This window comes from Lepisosteus oculatus, chromosome 4 (genome assembly GCF_040954835.1).
Source record: "Lepisosteus oculatus isolate fLepOcu1 chromosome 4, fLepOcu1.hap2, whole genome shotgun sequence".
In the NCBI taxonomy this organism is placed as follows: Eukaryota; Metazoa; Chordata; class Actinopteri; order Semionotiformes; family Lepisosteidae; genus Lepisosteus; species Lepisosteus oculatus.
In genome coordinates, this window is record NC_090699.1 from 55,231,736 (window position 1) to 55,248,233 (window position 16,498).

The 16,498-nt window shown below is 37.5% G+C and overlaps 1 protein-coding gene across 1 annotated transcript; it reads left to right on the forward strand.

The window, feature by feature from the left end:
• The first annotated feature begins 57 nt into the window (after window positions 1–57).
• Window positions 58–8,609, forward strand: ccdc174 (coiled-coil domain containing 174). Its single transcript, XM_006630718.3, has 11 exons — window positions 58–177; window positions 612–716; window positions 1,240–1,340; window positions 1,742–1,800; window positions 1,919–2,096; window positions 2,455–2,550; window positions 3,287–3,423; window positions 4,520–4,614; window positions 5,206–5,353; window positions 6,028–6,183; window positions 6,532–8,609. The coding sequence occupies exons 1-11, from the start codon at window positions 136–138 to the stop codon at window positions 6,810–6,812; spliced, it is 1,398 nt and encodes a 465-aa protein (XP_006630781.2). The 5' UTR covers window positions 58–135; the 3' UTR covers window positions 6,813–8,609.
• Window positions 8,610–16,498: the final 7,889 nt, after the last annotated feature.

A 16,498-nucleotide genomic window follows, 5' to 3' on the forward strand; every position in this document is an offset into this window, starting at 1 on the left:
TTTGAAATGAGTGAGATACACGCCACCGGAAGTATTTGGCTTCCCATGATGCACCGCTTTAACACTAACAACATCGTGGATAAGCAGTAGGAACTACAGTCTAGTTTCCTGCTGATTTTATTTTATTTGTTCAAAATGGATAAGAAGAAGAAGCCATTTGACGTGACAGCTTCCTCGGTATGTTCCTTCCTTAAAAAGTATTTGTATGGTATTTGCAACTAAGCTCTTATTAAAACGGATTGTTTTAGTATTGTATCTGGAACGGATTCAGTTGCACTTGTAGAGCATCTTGTGTTTGACAACACTGGGTTCAGTGAATTAATGTTTGTGATAAATCACCCCTCCGGTATTGGTAAGGCTTTGGTGTGTTTGAAAAAAGTATTGTATTGTATTTAAAGGTAATTGTATTACCGATGCTTTAACTACTATGACACCGTGTTTTTGTGGGATTTATAATATTAGATTAAAACAAGGAGTTCTAGTATTTACGTTTTTTGCTCTCTCGTCTTCTGTTTAGATAATAAATAGTTGAGTACTTAAAGTGTATATTATAACTGCTCTTTTGAAAGGTTCTGATACTAACCACTGTTCTTTTCTTCTCCCCATTCCAGTTGGTTGACCTAAAAGCTGAGCTCTACAGAAAGCAAGAGGAATTTAAACAGGAAAAATTAGTAAAAGATGCAGGTGTCCCATTGAAACCAAAACCTATTAATAAGGTACATGCTTGTTGTAACTTCCAGCTAGGCCTAACAACAATTTTTCAATTTTCATTTGCCAAAGTACTACAGTGTAGTAACTTCTAAGATTTATGCCTTTGGTATAGACTATCTAAAGCAAAGGTAGGAGTTTAATGCCTTATCTACATGTTGATTTAAATTCTTATTCACGCTTATCTCTCGGATCGTAGACAGTACAGCAGATGACACAGTACAACAGACAACAACACACAATGTAGGCAGTACATTACCAAGATAATAAATAATAACAACCAGAGCAATAAATATGTTGTAGACCAACATATATAGGAATTGTCATATACAAGTCTCTAGATTATTTAGGTTTTTTTGAGGAAAAATACAAAAAGCAAGTTTCTAGTTTCAATTTACAGCTGGGATAATGCCTACTTTAGGCTCTGTTCATTTAAATATGTTTAAATATCTTTCTCAAGAATTTTCATTGTGTGGTTAAGTAAGTTCTCAGTTTTTGTTGTGAAGTTATTCTGTGTGATATGTATTGTAGAAACCTGGTATTTGGAGTAAACCGAATGAAGGGGTTGCAGCCAGAGCACAGAAAGATGTGGAGCAAATGAGTGAAGAGAAGAAAACTCTGGACGAGGCAAAGTATGGGCATCCCCTGTTGAGTCATGAGAACTGCCGTGTAATGTGGTTGAATGGATCTTCCTCTTCTTGTGAACACATACCTGATCAAATGTTTAAACTGGAGCATGACATTCGCAAATGGTTTCCATTAAGATGGTTTGAAATGTTTAAATGGCACTTTGTAACTTTCTTAACATTTATCAATGTAATAAAAATTCTGGCTTCATTCAGAAAAAAGTACTATTGTTTTTTACATTTCTTCCAAATTCATCTGTTAAGACTCTAAAGAATTCATAAGCATGGCCCCGCAGTTGTTCCTGGTAGGGTTAAAGAGTGAAAGAAAATACCTTTAATTGGAAGGACCTGTTTTTTTCTTTTCATATTTACTTTATCACAGTTTTTTTTTGGTTTACTTCTAACAGACGCAAACTTGAAGAGAAAGCTAAGCTGTACGAGCAGATGACTAAAGGAGACTTTCCAGGTGAGAAACACAAGCCAGGGGTTATCCCCTTGATTAAAGTTATACATATGATTTTCCTTTATATCTGAATTTTGTGTTTTACCTCTATTGGCTTTGGCCTCATTTTTCATTCCATCAGATGAAGAAACAGAAAGCTTGTTCCTGGTGGATTTCACCCAGAAGATCATTGACCAGAAGAAGGAGGTGCAAGCCCAGTGTGTGAAAGAGGCAGCAGAGAGGTCCAGGGATATGAATGGAGAAGAGAGCTCTGAAGCCGACACTCCACTTCCACCTCCTGGAAACCCAGATGAAGAATGGTAGAGCGTGCCGCTGCAATTAAATGAAGTGGTTTGAAGCAGCTTTAAGTCTAAGATTCATATGGGGGGGGAAAAGCAACAACATTTCTTTTAAGCAACAAAGCAAACTGTAAATGGAGAATTTCTCCAATCTCTAATCGCATCAAGAAAACAAATAACGTTCTAATTGTGAACCTCAACCAACTTCATTGAGAAGGAGAAGGCTTGTATCTACTGTTTTTTTTAAGTTCCTGTCACAGTTGTGTCCATTATCACTGCAAATGTTTTCTTTCTGAAAGGTTCAACACCTAATGAAGACGGTCAATACGTAACTTTTGTGTCTGGCTTCTAATAATGTACTTTTGTCTTGTTTTTCCAGGGTGGACTATGTTGATGGTCTGGGACGATCAAGAAGATGCATGAAGAAGGACTTGCCTGGATTTATGCAAATGGACAGAGATCTACAGGGAAAAAGGTAGAGAAAGAGTGAAGTTGTGTTTGAGCAATGTTTTGCCCCCTTCTTAGTTTAGTCCTGCCTAAAATAAGTTATTGGGGCAGAGGTTGTTTTATAGAATACCTTATTCTATCATTTTAAGGGAAGATTGCCCTTAGTCTATATTGAAGTTATAGGTTTACACTGAAAAATGTGTTTATGAAGATTCAGGTCTTTCAAGAAAAGTTTTGCCAACAAGGAAAAAATACAATGGCAACATCTAAATACAGAAGGCATTTTAAAACCGTCTGTACTTATGGAGACAAATCACTCAGAATATTTTATGCATGTTAGCAGCATAAATTTAAAAAAAGCTTCCATTACATTTAGATATTTTTATCCTGCTCTTTTCCTTGGAGTAGAGTCACTGCTCCTCTGGATTGAAAGGTTTAGGTATCTGGTGAGGATGTTCCCCAGGTGTTTCCTGCTGGACGTATACTAGGCACAGCCCACTGGGAAGAGAACCCCCGGCCAGCCCTGGACACACTGGAGGAATCCTATCTCTCAGCTGGCCTGGGAACACCTGGAAGTCCCCAAAGAGGTGCTGGAGACCGTTGCTAGGGAAGGGAAGCCTGGTCTGCCCTCCACTGCGACCCTCATCAGGAGCAAACAGTGGGGAAAAATAGGTGGAAGGACAGCTAAGGTTAATCTGGGCTGAGCCTGACTCTTAACTCCAGCGATCTCTCACACTGATGACAGTGCCTCCTTGCCCCCACAGAAGCGGGCCTGAAGAGAAGACCTTGCTGTCGGAGGACATGCGCCGGGAGCTGCAGCGCAGGGAGTGGGAAAGAGAGGAAGAGGAAGCCATGAAAAGACCCGTGGGCCCAGTGCACTATGAAGACATCCGGGAGAAAGGTAACAACCAACATCACCGAACTGGGCTCGAAAGGAGCAGACTGCTTACAGTGAATTTCCACGTCAGTTGCGGAGGAGTGTTGTTGTGTCATACAAATGACAAAGTTCAGGTGTCTGTGAAGCAGAAGTCCCTTTATTACATATGCATATGGAAGTCCGGCTTGCAACCACCAGACATAAAATATAAGTAGCTGAAGATGGTCCTTTATACCTTAAAACAAAAAGAGTTACTATGACACATTCTAAACAAATGATAAGACTGCAACACATGCCAATTAATTATATCTACAGTAAGTTGCAGACTAAACAACAGTTAGTTCTTTTCATGTTCTGGGCATACAGCCAGCTTACCAAATACATGCCCTTTATCTTCCTGACCAAGGACAGGCAGCATCTTTAAATATATTTGAGCACAAGGCCTACTTCAAGCCACTAGACTGCATAGTTTGCAAAAAAAATACAAAAACAAGCAATGATATTATTATCTCACTTCCCGGGCATCTCTCTTATCTCTTCAGGGTCCACCGGCAAAGATTTCACTGATTCCTGTAAAGTAATTTTGAAAAGTTCAAAGTGAAAATCTAGTCAGTTTAAGTTTTGGAAAAGTGTCAATGAAAATATTGTTTTAATGAGGATCTGTAAAAATGAACATAACTGTGAACTGTGTCAATTTACTGTGACTAAAACATCAGGCTGTTTGGTATGATCACAGTTGTCTTTGATGTGGATGCATTTAATGAACTGCTGTGCAAAAATACTTTTGTTTTTGTCCTTTTTATTGCATCCTTACATTCTTGGTGCCTTTGCATTTTTTTTTTTAACATTTGACATTGCGTGTTTGTATTGTTTGGTTTTAGCTGCAGGGACGTTATTTACTGGGCAAAAAGCATACAAACCTGTTCTGTCTCTTGAATTTGGTAACTTGGAGAAACATCATCTGGTTTATGTTATCTTGAAGACATGAAATGAATGAGCAAGAGGTTTGTAGAGAGGTGCTTATCTAAAATGTGTGTTTTCCGTGTTGAAGGAAGAACTTATGTTTGTGTAGAAAGGCTTTCTTTTTAATGGATATGTTTGTTTACTGTGTTTTGCGCAGAGGCCCGTGAGCTTGGTGTGGGTTATTTTGCCTTTGCTCAAGATCAAGCTCTACGAACAAAGCAAAGGGAAACTTTGGACATGCTGAGAGACCAGGTGTGTAACCTTAACAGGTTTAAATCCTTTTTTTTACTTTTGTCATATACAAAGCTCTACAAACTCCAGAATGCAGTGATTCTCTGTACCATTATCATTTTCATATGTTTGAAGCTTATAATCTGTGTCAGGGGTCCTCAACCCTGGTCCTGTAGAGCCTCAGTCTCGTTATGGGTCACCTGCTTCTAAAGATGGGCAGCATCAGTTAGCTGTTGAACTGAGCAAGTACTTTGTACAATAAAGAAGACTCTTGATATGCGAGTGCTAATTATGATTAATATAACTAGCCATCTGGTTAGTTAATCACAAAGGAAATGCTGATGATTTAATTATGATCTACAAATCTTTGCTTGACTGGAGCTCTCCAGGAGAAGGATTGGAGATCCCTGATGGATGGAATTTAGCAATCTTGAAATACCATAGTGACTTTTTCTGCCACATGTTTAAATTCTACTTGTGTATCGAAACATACTGAATACATTCCATCTCTGTAAAGACTTTTTCCTGTGAACCTTACTTCCACTTTAGTAATTCTGAGAATGACAATGTACTGCTGTTGTAGCAAGAGCAAAAGATCGTTTTGTCTTGCAGACTATGGATCAGAGAACTAAGCGGGAAAAGTTAAAGCAGAAAAGGAAGGCCTTGTTAGATGCTAGACTAGCAAAGGTCCGACAGCGAAAAATGAAGAAAATAAACCTTGATGGAACAGAAGAAGAGTTGGCGGTAGAGGATAAAGAAGGTAAGGGCATTTTTGCATGTAATTTATCCTGCATTTCTTTTGCGAGCAGTATATTTAGTTATTTTTGGCACCCTGTATGAGTTTGTAATAAAACATTTACAGTTAGTGCTGACAAAAATTTTTAACTGTCTGGCCCGACATATATAGGTCAGTCCAAATGCAAAAACATTGTGTCAACGATGTGTCAACTGTTATTTGTGATGAACAGAACACACTTGTGATGAAGGACAACACACACATAGTGGATACATGATCCCTACTTCCCAGAGAAATTTGCTTTTGTGAGCCCATGGGAGGAAAAGATGGGTGGTGACATGGGAGACAGATGATACAATAGTCACCCTCCCATGCCAGTTGTGACCGACAGCTTTTTGGGAAAAGCAGTTTTTAGTGAGCAGCTGCTTTTGTCAATGAACATTTGAGTACACATTAAAACGTTTGTTGCCCCACTCATTACATCCTTATAATTGCTTGTGTTAGAAGATTAAAACGTCATTATTTTTTTTACTTATTAGAGAATGTAGTCTCCTAAATCTTCATAATAATATGAACGCATTTATAATCTGTCATTTTGAAAAATGTGGAAGGAATAGATTTGTTTCTCCGTGGTGTTGCATATATTAATTGTAAGTAACTGAAAACTGAGCCTGTGTTCTGTACTTATACCTTGCTAGGAGAGGAAGAGCTCATTGGGCCCATCGCAGAGCCCAAACAAGACTCTGAGGAGCCATCTTCTGTTTCCACACACAAGAAGACTGAAGTTGAGATACAGGAGAGGAAGGACACCAAGACTGGTGTGCCCCATGTGCGAGAGTGGGATAGAGGGAAAGGTAACCCATTTAAACACTTTCTAGTTTAGTTTATCTCATACAGTGTCAAAGTCCTTTCACTGGAATGCATGTAGCAGTTGTAGCCATGACAGAGAAGATACAGTAGTGGCAATAACCATCTTATGTAACAGAGCAATCTTGCACAATTTTCAATCCTGAATAATTCTATATGAGTTTTCAGTGCATATCTTTAACCATTACAGTATTTGTCCCCAAGTGCTGCATGAGGAGAAAGTACAAACAGTCACAATGAAGAAAGGAATTAAACTGTATTCAACATGGTAAAGAGATGCTCTGGATGATCGCATTTAATGGGTTTAATTCAGTTTTGTTTCATTGTTCCTGCAGCCTTTTCCTTTGGCCACTGGTCAAGCAAGCGTAGAGAGGAGCGTGATGCAGAGTTTGCACCTCCCACGGAGTATTTCAGTGACTACACGAAACCCAGCCAGGGGATGAACTGGAACAGAAGCAAGCAGACATATCCTTTCCAAGGAAGACACGCCCAGAATTCAGAGAGCAGAGACAACATCGGGCCGATGGCCTCGTCCCAGTCAGAGTCACAATCGCAAACGTCAGCCCCACAGCAGAGTCTGGATGAACTGTTGTCTTATTATAAACACTCAACCTGAACACACTGGTCCTCCCTGCAGAGTATCGGGCAGGAGCCACAGACTCTCTGCAGCAGCCTGGCACAGACTCGTACGGTTCTGTGGAGTTGTCCGGCTGTTGTGAGAACACGAGGCAAACTATAGCTTTCAGTTCTGTCGTTGGGTTTTCAAGCACTTTTGAGTTGGGAAATGTTTTTGTGTCCTTTATAAAGTACTATAAGGAAGCGCATCAGCACCACAGAGAAAGCTGATGGCATTATTTTGCAGTCACATTGCATTATTCAAGGGAGATCTTGTGTTTTTCTCAGTTTGCGTTTTTAACTTAGCTGCATAGGAGCAGAGCCCTCTCTGTCATGGGTCCATGGGACAGAACACCACTTTATTTCCTTTTGAAAAAATTTGAAATATCTTTATCACATAAATTCATAATAAAATTGCTACTGCACCAACTCAAAAGTGCCTGGATATGATACATGTTCACGCCTTGTTGCTTCAAAAACCACACCAACTGTTTATCCCGATCTACAAGTGAATCAACGTGGAACTATGTGGATTTAGCCTCATTTTGTTTTTCCTTGTATATACTTTTTATTTCAATATTTTAAGATCTAATGTTACTTATTTGGAAAATCTGTAACTTAATATTTAGGTTGAAGATGGATGTTTTATTTAGTGCACCTTTTTACAGGTTTCAGGTTTAGATAGGTTGTATTAATACATTATTACAGTGTGTCTCAAAAGGAATCAGGACAAGTTTGGTAAAAAAAGGATTCAAAGTTTGTTATATTGCTGTTCAAAGATATTAAATTTGAAGGTGCAGGCAGTGAAGACAAGAAATTGGTGCTATTTTTCAAATGATTGGAAGTGATTTAATGTCCAAATGAAACTGCTGACTAGAGTGCATCTTGGAATTCATATTCAGTTAATCATTTAAGAGTAATCCAGTATTTTTTTTTAATTAACATTGTGTTTTTGAAAAGTAATGCCAAAATACTCTGAAGCTCTAATAAGGACTTTTTCTTTTTAAACCTGCACTTTAGTTTAGAATGCAGAGTAATGTCAGTCAATTGGAAACCTTTTTTAATTTGGCTATAATCCCATTCTTCACTGCAAGACCTGAACTGTCACAGAAAAGCAAATCGATGTTCAGAATTTGCTCCATTGACGCATGCTGGTGTATTGGAAACCTGGTTGTACAGTTTATTTGGCAATCATGTTCCTGTGTCTGGGATTCAGGGCTGCAGCACTATGAGTTGTTAAAGTCAGCTTGCATCAAAACGTAAGCTGCTGTTTCCTTCTCCTCTCTGCTCAAGATGAATATATAGTTCACCATTGGAGACAGCCATCCTGTTGGATGTTCTATTCTTTTACATGGTTATGGACCCGCAGGGCAATGTATTTTTGTCTGTAAAAAGCATATGCTTCTCTTAAACTGCTTTAAATGAAAGGGAAAAAAATCTGTATGCTGTGACATGCAATTCTTTTATAAATAGCCATTAATCTCAGTGATTTCAGTCTTGCGAAATGTCTCAAAAGTACAATTTTTTAAGTTATTGGTGCTCAGTTACCAAATTAAATGATTTTATGGTGTCAGACCTCCTAAATGTGTTCTCGGAAGATACAGGTTAACTGGAAAGGTGCCTTGGATGCAGTTATGCATTGTGACATAAACTAGTGGGCAGTTTAAATTTTGCGTTTTATCTCCCTGCCCCCTCTTGGTTACAGTAATAAGTGATCTGTGTTATGTATTCATAATGTTTGGAATACTGTACTGTGTGATCCTGTACACAGAAAATAAATGCAGTCCATTTGCTTAAAGTGAGAGAAATCCTAATATTTAATATTAACCACCATCAGAGGGCAGCACTTCACATGGGTAAGAGAAGTGTGCATAACTTGGAAAAGTGAGGTATTGGTCTGGTGATCGACAGGTTTATTATACTTTAGTATGATTGCATGTTTACTTCCAATTCAAATTTGAAACTAACACAATATTGAAGGCATGTTCTCAGTACTGCTGCTTAGTATACAGAGACATTTTTTTACTGTCTCAAGGCTGCATAATTTGGAATTCAGGGCTTTACGCTATCATGGATGCTGTTTTCACGCAATGCTGACAGTGGGATTTAAAACCCCTAAACACTGTAATTTTAGGCTTTGTTGCATAACGGGTACAGGTCATGCTGGGAACGATTTAGAGTAGCCAATCAAACCAACCTAACACATAGACTACGTAAAGCTCCCTGTCTCAATCGCTCAAATCCAGAGTCAATCCAGGAGTAGTCTGGAACACTAAGCAACACATTTGTTGCTATGAATATGTCTATGCAGTCATAGCAGTTGGAGTATATTTGTAACAAATTTCAGACCATTTTAGTTAGGCTTTCTAAGGAAACATCTTAAAGTGAAACTGTGGGAAGCAGTTGGTACGTTTTTTAAGTCGCTTTAAATTCATGGTAAGGACAGGAATATTATCAACACCTTTAACACAGGAAAAGCTACTCTGTCAAAATATTGTGTAGCTTTTCTTTGATTTCTTTGTTGTATATAAATAGCTGTCATCACTTTTTTAAGTCATATGTTCCTGCTGGTCTTCCCAATATTAGTTGTGAAATTCAGCAGTGAGGTGACTTTCCTTTTTGATTCCTTCTCCTTTTTCCTTTTCCTTTTTATCTCCAGGGTAACAGCAAATGTTAAGGTCTTCATCTCAGCAGTCACAGCAAGTGAAGAGATGATTGGGGATATTTTTTTCTCTGCTGAGCTGCAATCACTGCAACAATTTCATTCTACATACTGTATTAACACACAATATATTAATTGTCTGGCTTAGGAAGAAAAAAACTTATGTATGTCAAACATCTAATTTTTTATTTAAATATCAGTTATAAAGATTTGGAAAATTATTGGATTATTCATCCATTTCTAACCGCTTCTTCTAATTCAGGGTCGTGGGGGGACCAGAGCCTATCCCAGCTAGCAAGGGGCAGACGGCAGGCTACACCCTGGACAGGACACCAGTCCATTACAGGGCAGAGACTTCAGACACCAACGCACACACTCACACCAGGGCCAATTTTCCCAGAAGCCAGTTAAGCTGCCAGTAAATCTTTGGAGTGTTGTAGGAAACCCCTCGTGCAAACTCCACGCAGAAAGCTCTCCAGGTAAGGAACTGAACACAGCCCCAGCACTGCAAGGCTACAATGCTAACTGCTGTGTCACTGTGCTGCCCATTATCAGATTAATTATTTAAATTTTATATTTATGTATTTACTCGTATAGAATTGTACAAAGTTTTAAGTCGTTTTTAAACTGATTTGCTTTTATGTTTAAGCGATGTTGTCTGGAAGCGTCGGTATGTTATAAACGGTTTATCCTTTTTCCTGACTTATAAGCACAGTTTTGAAAATGCGTTAACAATACAAATCCAGTAGATGGCAGAATGCTCATTAACAAGTCCATCTGATTAGAGCTCACTGACTAAAATGTATTCTTAAAAAAATCGAATGCCTTCTCAATTGATGAGCCATCAACTATTGGAGCTATGTTGTGTCTTATATGTTTAATATATCATTGTGTGAAACAAACGATTTTGGCAGATGTGTTTCAGAAAATGTTTTCTAGTATTAATTTGAGTAGCTATTAACAAGAGATTTCTGCCAGCGTTTTTACAGAAGAAGAAGCGGGAATTACTTTGACTTACTTGTAGGTATCCTACTGATCAATAACATATTACTTTCAATTATCAGCCCTGATTAAAAAAACTAAGTTGTATTTCATCTATGGAAAATGCTTACTCATGGTTTCCGGGAATATCAAGGAAATAGACACTTTAAGTTCTTTAAAAATACGACACATTACAGTTTGCTTTATTTTCCCTTAAAACAACTGACTTCTATAAATGAAAGTGTTTTCTTACATTTTTTAGTGACCAAAACTGAAGTATCTTTCTGGCAAAAAAAACCCTATAAGAAATGTAAAGTGTTTAAACGCAAAATGTGTTTCTCTTCAGTAGCTTCTCTAGTCTGTGTACAAAACAGTTGGAAATTGATCTATCCAGTTTTTTATGTTCCGTTTTATAATAATTCTCAGACAAAAATCAAATAAGTGAAAAGTTAAGATTCGTATTCATATATTAAAAACTGGGTCCTTTTTTCTCACAAAAAGGAAAATATGTGTATGTAATTCTATGTACAACAGACACCTACTGTATATCGCACTAAGTCCAGTTACAAACAGCATGTTAATTATAAGGGGGGAAAGTGAATTTAATCTCTTTGTAGGAAGCAGCAGTAAAGAAATACTTTAAATAAAACTAAGGTAAAATAAATGATTCCAAAACCCATGTGTACTACACACGTCTTATCTCTTAACAAATGCCTTTTGCAATATTACCAGAATCATAAAATTGATCTTGGAGCTTCTCTGCGGGCATAACCCCATTAACAAGCTAACGACATGCTGATCCTCTCTATAAGTTGCTAAAAAACAGACTATCCATCTTAAACGGAAATAGGGCAAAGTGTGGTACTATTTTCCTTTAAAGTAATTAGTGGAAAATTGCTGTTTGATTATTTGGCCTGATATTTTGACATATTAAGGTGGAGTTAGTGAGGAATATCATTTTTAGCAGTCCTTTTAAAAAATGCATTTCAAGATTAGCAGTAATTCGCTTAGGACTGGAATTAATCCTCCCATCTTCGCTGTTCAGTGGAGCAGGACTTTCTTTCTCTCAGTTCTGGACTGTGCATTCAACAGCAGTCTCCTGCACCAGTCATGTGAGCATCCTGTAGGTTGAGGATTGCTCAGGTCACAAGCCACTTAACATTCTCCTACAGGAGGGCCAACAGGCACCAAGCTGTGAAGTGTCTTAAAAGTGAGATGACAGTGTTGTCTGGGCACAACAATGTGAGATTTCTTTAGGGGCAAGCCCTGGTATACAAGTAAAACAAGACCACCGCAAAATATGGAAAGTAGCAATGCTTAGGTCTGATGAGGTATTTAGGGAGAGAGCTAGCAAACTGACCTTTATACCATTTATAGGACTGGAATAGCAGTAAATGTCTAGTAATTTTTATCTTTTTTGTTCCTTGCATTTTGTCTTGTATATATTTTGCATGATTTTGAAAGTGTGTCTTAGATTGTGTTATGCCTCCTTACATTACCTTTTTCAAAAACTTAAATAACTGAAAGGAATTCTCAAATCATGCTACCAGTAAGTATAAAAGGAAATACTAATGCCTTTGTTTTGGCAAAGGTGGCATCATACCTGTTAATTCATCATTTTTGGAGAGTTTTTGTTTCTCTTTATAACCATTATTATTATAATTGCATTATAATCTTTCTGGAATGAGTATAAGATGCTTAATGTTATACAGCTACAACCACTTCAGAATCTACAATATAGGTAATATATCAAAAACTACAGATTAATAAAATGCAAAGCTGGATTTATTTTTAAGGGAAGTCTTGAATCTGTATAGTTAGAAAAAAGCATTTTAAAATGTGAAAATAATTTATAATCTTATAATAATCGTTATATCTTGTCATAGCAAATGAATACATCAGGATTTTAAAATGGCCAAATAAAACAAAAACTGTTTTGAATGTGTGCTGCGTGATAGTGCTGAGATATTTACTGAGTTATTGATTGTTAAGAGAAGACTAGGACAAAGCTGCTCATAGAAAGTAGAACCTTCTATACAAGTACTAGAATTCAGAATATGACTCTTTTGACAAATAAGGGTTCTAAAACTCTGACATAGTTATTGCAGTTGAAATGCAAAAGGCAACAAATTAATTTCTCTAGGCATTTATTCTGATGTAACTTAGAATAACATGACAAAGTAAGTACCATATGTTTACAGAAAAACTCTTGTGAGGTGAAGAGATTTGGTATTTTTTCACATTTTCCTGGTCCACAAATACATTTTTTATAAAAATGGGAGGAACAGTTAGGAGTAAAATTGAAGGTACTGTATTATATTGAATATATTATCTTGTTAATTTATATTGCATTCGAGCCTGATATCATTAAATTGTATGAGCTAAGCAAATGTTTTCTAGGGAGGCTGACTCTGATAGGAGAGCATTAAGCAATCTTAGAATTTACAGGATGCTGTATAACTGGCTCAGAAGTAGGCAGTATTACAACGAACTCTCCCACTATAAAGCACTTACCTGAAGCTGAAATAGCCTAATAGGAAATGCCTGATTTGTGGACAATGTAGATCCAAGTATTATCCTTGTCATTAATTCTCTTTGGAGAACTTGACCCTGAAGTACATTTTCAGTATCTGACTAGTCATGGCATTTCATTTCAATGATTCACCACTGCAAACAAGGATTTCCCTCTGCTTGCTCAATGCCAAAACTTTGACAATTTAACACAATTCAGTTTTGATTGGGTGGTGTTGAAGTTGGCTTTTTTATGTACAGTATAAATAACCATATTTTCTTTCTTCTAGGAAATAATGTCCTCCCATTCTGCAACTATTTATAGGCCAAATTCACAGGATTAGACTGATCTGAATATGTGAGCTCCTTCAATCGTACATGAGTAGGTGTTAAAGCTGAAAAGTCATGGACCTAGAGAGCCTCTTTGAGCTGTATATTGCAAGAGCTCCACATTTCTTTGCAGAAATTGAGAAGTTGCTAAAGGTTTGCCAGGAGATGAACCTGTGGCTACCTGCTGGTATTAAAAACCTGTGTCATTATACCTGGGAGGAGCTGAGCACTGTACCACCTGGCACCAGGCCCTACTTGCTGCTGAAGAGCCCAACTAAAGCCCCCAAGAGCTCAAGCAAACAGACCAGTGTGGTGCCAGTCCCCAAAAGCAGAGTGCCAGCACAAAGCAGCAAGGTTCTCATAAGCAATGAATCAGCCACATCTTTGAGAGCAGCACGACTGAAACTCAGCTCAATGGGGGTAAAAAAGAGGTCAGCAGTGGAGAATCAAGCCTTGGGTGCGTTCTTTTCCTTCATGTTAAGAAACATTGGATTATTTTAAATGTTAAATTTTGTGTTCCAACATACTGGTATACAGTAGAAATACACCTCTGTTGCCTCTCTAAAATTTTGGTTGATGTCAGGCTTACGTTTTTGTCATGTCCTTTGTGAGCAAGACTATTCCATATCTCTGTAGGATTGCCATAGGCATTTAAAACTAATTCAGAAACAAAAACCATCTCCCCAGTTTCCCCAGACAGTAGGCCTCCAAAGAATTATTAGCAGGAAACTTAACTGATTACAATCAATTCTTTGGCTAGAAATACTAAAACCCCACAAAACCATTAGTAGTGTCTATTATGATCTCATTACAGGATTTAATTTTCTCTTAATTATCCAAACAACGATTATCGGTATGTAATCTGTCTTGGATAAAAGTATACTGCACATAATAATGATGGTGGTGATGAAAGTGACTCTTGCATTTAATTTAGAAATTCACACCAACATTTCTGTTTCGTGATTCTGTCTTTGAGGATCAAGGATGCCATGAGCAGTTTAGAGTTTATTTTTATTATTGTTGTTTGACAAGTTTTTAACAGACATTGTTTACATTAAATTATAAAATGGAGGTCACGTTAATACGTCACGTTGTGTGACAAATCTTAATTTGTTCTGAATTAATTATCCTCCTTTCTTCAAAGAGCTACAATTTGCTACAATTATATACAACACTTAAAGCTGAATGAAAGATGAACAAATGTATGAATCCATTTAACAAGAACCTCTGAAATGAAACAGGGATTCCCAAGACCTAGGATGGTAATCACAAGCAGGTTTTTGCTAGTAAGGAGATTTTTGTGTTTTTGTCTACTGTGACTACATTTCTAAACTAATACATAATATTTTTAATTGATTATTAATGTATAATAATCTTCAGAGACTGTCATACAGCATAACAGAAGTTCAAGTGACCTACAGAAACATGTTTAACAAGATAGAATCATAATGTGAAAAGCAGGTCTTCCCACCAAGATCCACAATATGCACCCATCCATTTTCAAAAGCTGCTTAGTCCAGTATAGGGTTGTACTGATCCAGAGCCTGTCCCAGCAGACAGTGGGCACAAGTCAAAATGAGCTATCATATGATATCTGTGAATGTAAAATATTATCTATAAAAAGTAGTTATATTTTGGTTAATATTTACTGTTCTATTTTTAGTTTATATTACTATTCTAAAACTTTAATTATAAAAATGGGCAGATGCTTCTGTCTCTAGACCTTCTATTTATCTAGAACCTACAGGATGAAATGCACAGCTAGTATTGTGCAAGAGTCACCTAATACAGAATCCCGTCTTTACAGATGATGTAGAAAATACATGATATAATGTATACATCCTTTCATGTATCCCTTCTTCTAACTGCTTTATCCCATATACTGTCATTGGGGAGAGGGCTAACAGAGGGTGCAAGGTAGGAAACACCCTAGACGCCAGTCCATCACGGGGCACACACACACACAGACACAAACATGCACACACTCACACAAAGTCCAGTTTTCCCAGTAGCCAATTTATCTACCAGTCTTTGAACTGTGGGAAGAAACCAGAGTGCCAAGAGAAAACCCACACTAACACTGGGTGAACATCCAAATATCATGCAGCCAGCACCCCAGGAATGTAACCTAGCACTACGAGACAGCAATGCTATCCACTACCATGCCACCCTATTACATTCACATCTACAGTACATACAATTTCTGGTTTGGCACTGTGTAGCCATTTATTGCCTTGTTTTATTTTGGCAGATCAAGGTTCTTGCTTCACTATTTCTTCCACTCTTTGACTGTACATGGAAGAACACCTTACTAACCTGTCTTTTTCATTAGCCTACAAAGGTAAAAGTTCTCTTTTTTTTTCTCCAAAAAGCTATTAGTTTTTTCACTGGTTTTATCTTCACATTTACTGCACAAAGCCATTACAAGAAAGGATTCCTACCAGTAACATCTATTGCTTTTGAAAGAAGGCACGCATGAAGTACAGCAGGCTGAAACCACAGGAGAGAGGCATATTTTCCCAGTCACACCATCAATCTCTGAGATAAATGCGCACAGCGCACAGCGCAAAGCAGGTGCAGGGCAAAAGAAGTGCTGTTACCAATCAGGAAAATGTATTCTTCAGCGTGTAATTAAATAATAATTGGTGACTGACTTGGCTCCAATGTGATGAGAAATGGTATGGTAAGTAAAGTGATTCTCAGTTTTTCTCCTTCCCTCCCAGAAAACGGTGATATCCCACCTCTCGTGTACATGAATCCAAAGACTCTTGAAGTGTACCAGTGGGCCATAAACAAGCTGCAACCTATTCTGTCAGAGATGTAGGTCCTGTCTCCTGTTTACCTTAATTCTAGGCTTTCTGCTGAGCGCCATGTGTTTTATTTTTGCATTTGATCTTCTGATTTTATGGCATTTCTTGATATGTATATACTTAAAAGTAGGTTTAAAGCAATAAAACCATATCAAAATGAAACAAATAAACTCATAAAAAACAAACACAAGATACTGTGAGCCAGTGTAGCATAAATGACAAAAGGACAGATACCCTGAATCTTTAAACATTTGTGCTAGTGTTTGGTACATTTAGACAACAGTAATCTATTTTTAGAATTCCTTCCATTAGCTATTTTACATGCACATAGTAAACCAAAGTTCAGAAGAGCGAGTCATTTTTAAATTCCATTAGCCAGTGCATTTCATAATG

Coding starts and splice junctions, on each gene's coding strand:
- ccdc174 (XM_006630718.3), top strand. CDS start 136: ATGGATAAGAAGAAGAAGCCATTTGACGTGACAGCTTCCTCG. Junction 178..611: donor TTGACGTGACAGCTTCCTCG/GTATGTTCCTTC, acceptor TCCCCATTCCAG/TTGGTTGACCTAAAAGCTGA. Junction 6,184..6,531: donor AGAGTGGGATAGAGGGAAAG/GTAACCCATTTA, acceptor TTGTTCCTGCAG/CCTTTTCCTTTGGCCACTGG.